This window comes from Lepidothrix coronata, unplaced genomic scaffold, assembly GCF_001604755.1.
Source record: "Lepidothrix coronata isolate B3197 unplaced genomic scaffold, Lepidothrix_coronata-1.0 Scaffold137, whole genome shotgun sequence".
Classification (NCBI taxonomy): domain Eukaryota; kingdom Metazoa; phylum Chordata; class Aves; order Passeriformes; family Pipridae; genus Lepidothrix; species Lepidothrix coronata.
In genome coordinates this window covers 2,484,462-2,486,599 of record NW_016690317.1, presented here as the reverse complement: position 1 = coordinate 2,486,599, position 2,138 = coordinate 2,484,462, and the positions used below count along the sequence as shown (strand labels likewise).

The window sequence follows — 2,138 nt, the reverse complement described above, 5'->3', positions numbered from 1 at the left end:
ACGGATGAGGGATGAAAAGAGACATCAAGACAGTGCTGGTGGTGCCCCCAGAGCATCCCTGACCCCAGTGAGAAAGAAGGGGGATGAAGGCAGACCCCGAGGCAGTGCTGGTGGTGCCCCCAGAGCATCCCTGACCCCAGTGAGAAAGAAGGGGGATGAAGGCAGACCCCGAGGCAGTGCTGGTGGTGCCGGTGCCCCCGGCACACTGTGGACACTTTATTCCTCCTGCCCCGAGCCGTCCTGGGAGATCCTGGAGCAAAGCACCAAGCTGGAAGTGCTCGCTCCCGGCTCCCTGGGGGTCCGGGCCCACATCCAGCCCCCATCCCAGACTTGTCAGAGCGTCCTTCCAGCATTCCACGGGCTCACTTGCAGCCCCGCAGGACCCCCAGCGCCTCCCGCACGGCGGCAAAGATCATCCCGTCCAGCTGCAGGGGGTGCAAAGGGGGGGTCAGCACCACTCACCCCCACCGGGACACCCCCCCACACACACACGCACCCCCCAGAACACCCACCTGGGCGTGGAGCTGGCGTGTGGTCCCAGCGGGATCAGGGCTGAGGAGCCGGAGGCGGGCGGAGCTCTCCGGGGACAGGAACCGCTGCTCCACGCTGATGGTGCCCGTCAGGCTCTGCACCTGCACCAGGGGGGCATCAGGGGCTCGCCCTGCCTCGGTTTCCACACGGGGGGGTGGCACAGCTTCCCCCAGGGGGGTTCGGGACTGCCTACCTGGTGGGGAGCCCCCGCGGGGACCAGCACGGCGTCCCCCAGGCACTGGAGGAGGGTCCAGCCGCTCACCCCGCACTCCTCCCGCAGCCGCCTCCGCAGCGCCGCGTCCAGGTAACGCCCGGGGGGGTCCAGGGAGCGCCCGGGGGGCTCCCCCGTGGCCACCCCCTCCTGCCCCGGCTCCTCGGATGCCTGTGGGGTGCCAGGGGTGAGCGGAGCTGGAAAGGGGGGGGTCCGGAGAGGGACAAGGGATGCTCCAGTGGCACCATGAGCCCCCGTCTCGGGGTTTCCCTTCATCCCCCCTGCATCCCACCGGGGTCGGGGATGATCCAATGGCACCACTCAAGGCGGGGTGGGCAGCATGGGAGGGGGTGCCCTGGTCGCCCCAGGACTGACCTTGCTCAGGAAATCCCGGATCCGGGCGGCGTCCTCGGCACGGAAGATGTGCCACAGTGCCCCGGGCCGGCCGCCGGTGTCCTTGAGCCGCTCCCTCAGCGCCGCATCCATGTCATCCGTGTCGCCGGGCAGGAGCACCTCTGTGGGCAGAGGGGGGGCTCAGGGAGGGCTCAAGGGGGGTGGGGTGGTGTGGTGTGACCCCCTGTGCTCCCCCCCGTACCCCGTGGTGCCGCCGCAGCATGAACCAGGATGTTGATGGAATCGGCAGCTTCCACCGCCAGGTTTTTGGTCCCGACGTTCCGGTCCCGCAGGTGCACACCTGGAAGCGGGAGCGGGGTGCTGGGTGAGCGTCGAGGGTCCCTGTGGGACGGGGGCGGCCCAGGTGCCCCCCAAAGCCCCCGTACCACACTCACCATAGGTTGCACAGACACGTGGGCGCAGCCAGCGCCGGCCCCGCTGGCCCCGCAGGTGGGTGGCCAGATTGAGGCGGCCGCTGGCCCAGCAGTACTCGGGCAGGGGCAGGCTGGCACGCAGGTTGGTGGTCCTGTGGCACAGGGCGGGTGTTTGACACCGGGGCACCAAGGTATAGGTGAGGGCAGAGCCGCCCTGCTGCCCCCAGCGCTGGCATGGGGAGGTCAGGGAGGGGGGGACCCACCCTCTGCCAACACCTACCGGCTCAGCTCCTTGTCCCCAAAGCCACTCTCCAGCTTCAGCAAGTCCCCAGCGCCCTGTTCCTGCTCTGGGGATGCTGCAGGAGGGAGCCCAGCATCACTCACAGGGATGGAGGGGAGGGGGGGCACAGCCCGGCTCCTCTCACACCTCACCCCAAAATCACCCCGGGCACCCCACAGACTCATGGCCCCGGTTCCCCTCACACCTCACCCCAAAATCACCCCGGGCACCCCACAGACTCATGGCCCCGGTTCCCCTCACACCTCGCCCCAAAATCACCCCGGGCACCCCACAGACTCATGGCCCCGGTTCCCCTCACACCTCGCCCCAAAATCACCCCGGGCACCCC

General features: G+C 69.2%; 1 protein-coding gene across 1 annotated transcript in view; it reads right to left on the bottom strand.

The window, feature by feature from the left end:
- Positions 1 to 287: 287 nt before the first annotated feature.
- HR (hair growth associated) overlaps positions 288 to 2,138 on the bottom strand; it is a 7,845-nt gene continuing 5,994 nt past the window's right edge. Inside the window, exons 10-16 of the mRNA XM_017827285.1 lie at positions 1,790 to 1,865; positions 1,531 to 1,661; positions 1,338 to 1,436; positions 1,118 to 1,257; positions 725 to 913; positions 513 to 632; positions 288 to 425 (exon numbers count right to left, since the gene is read on the bottom strand). Coding sequence (XP_017682774.1) covers positions 363 to 425; positions 513 to 632; positions 725 to 913; positions 1,118 to 1,257; positions 1,338 to 1,436; positions 1,531 to 1,661; positions 1,790 to 1,865 — 818 coding nt within the window. The 3' untranslated portion in view covers positions 288 to 362. The remainder of the gene's footprint in view (positions 426 to 512; positions 633 to 724; positions 914 to 1,117; positions 1,258 to 1,337; positions 1,437 to 1,530; positions 1,662 to 1,789; positions 1,866 to 2,138) is intronic.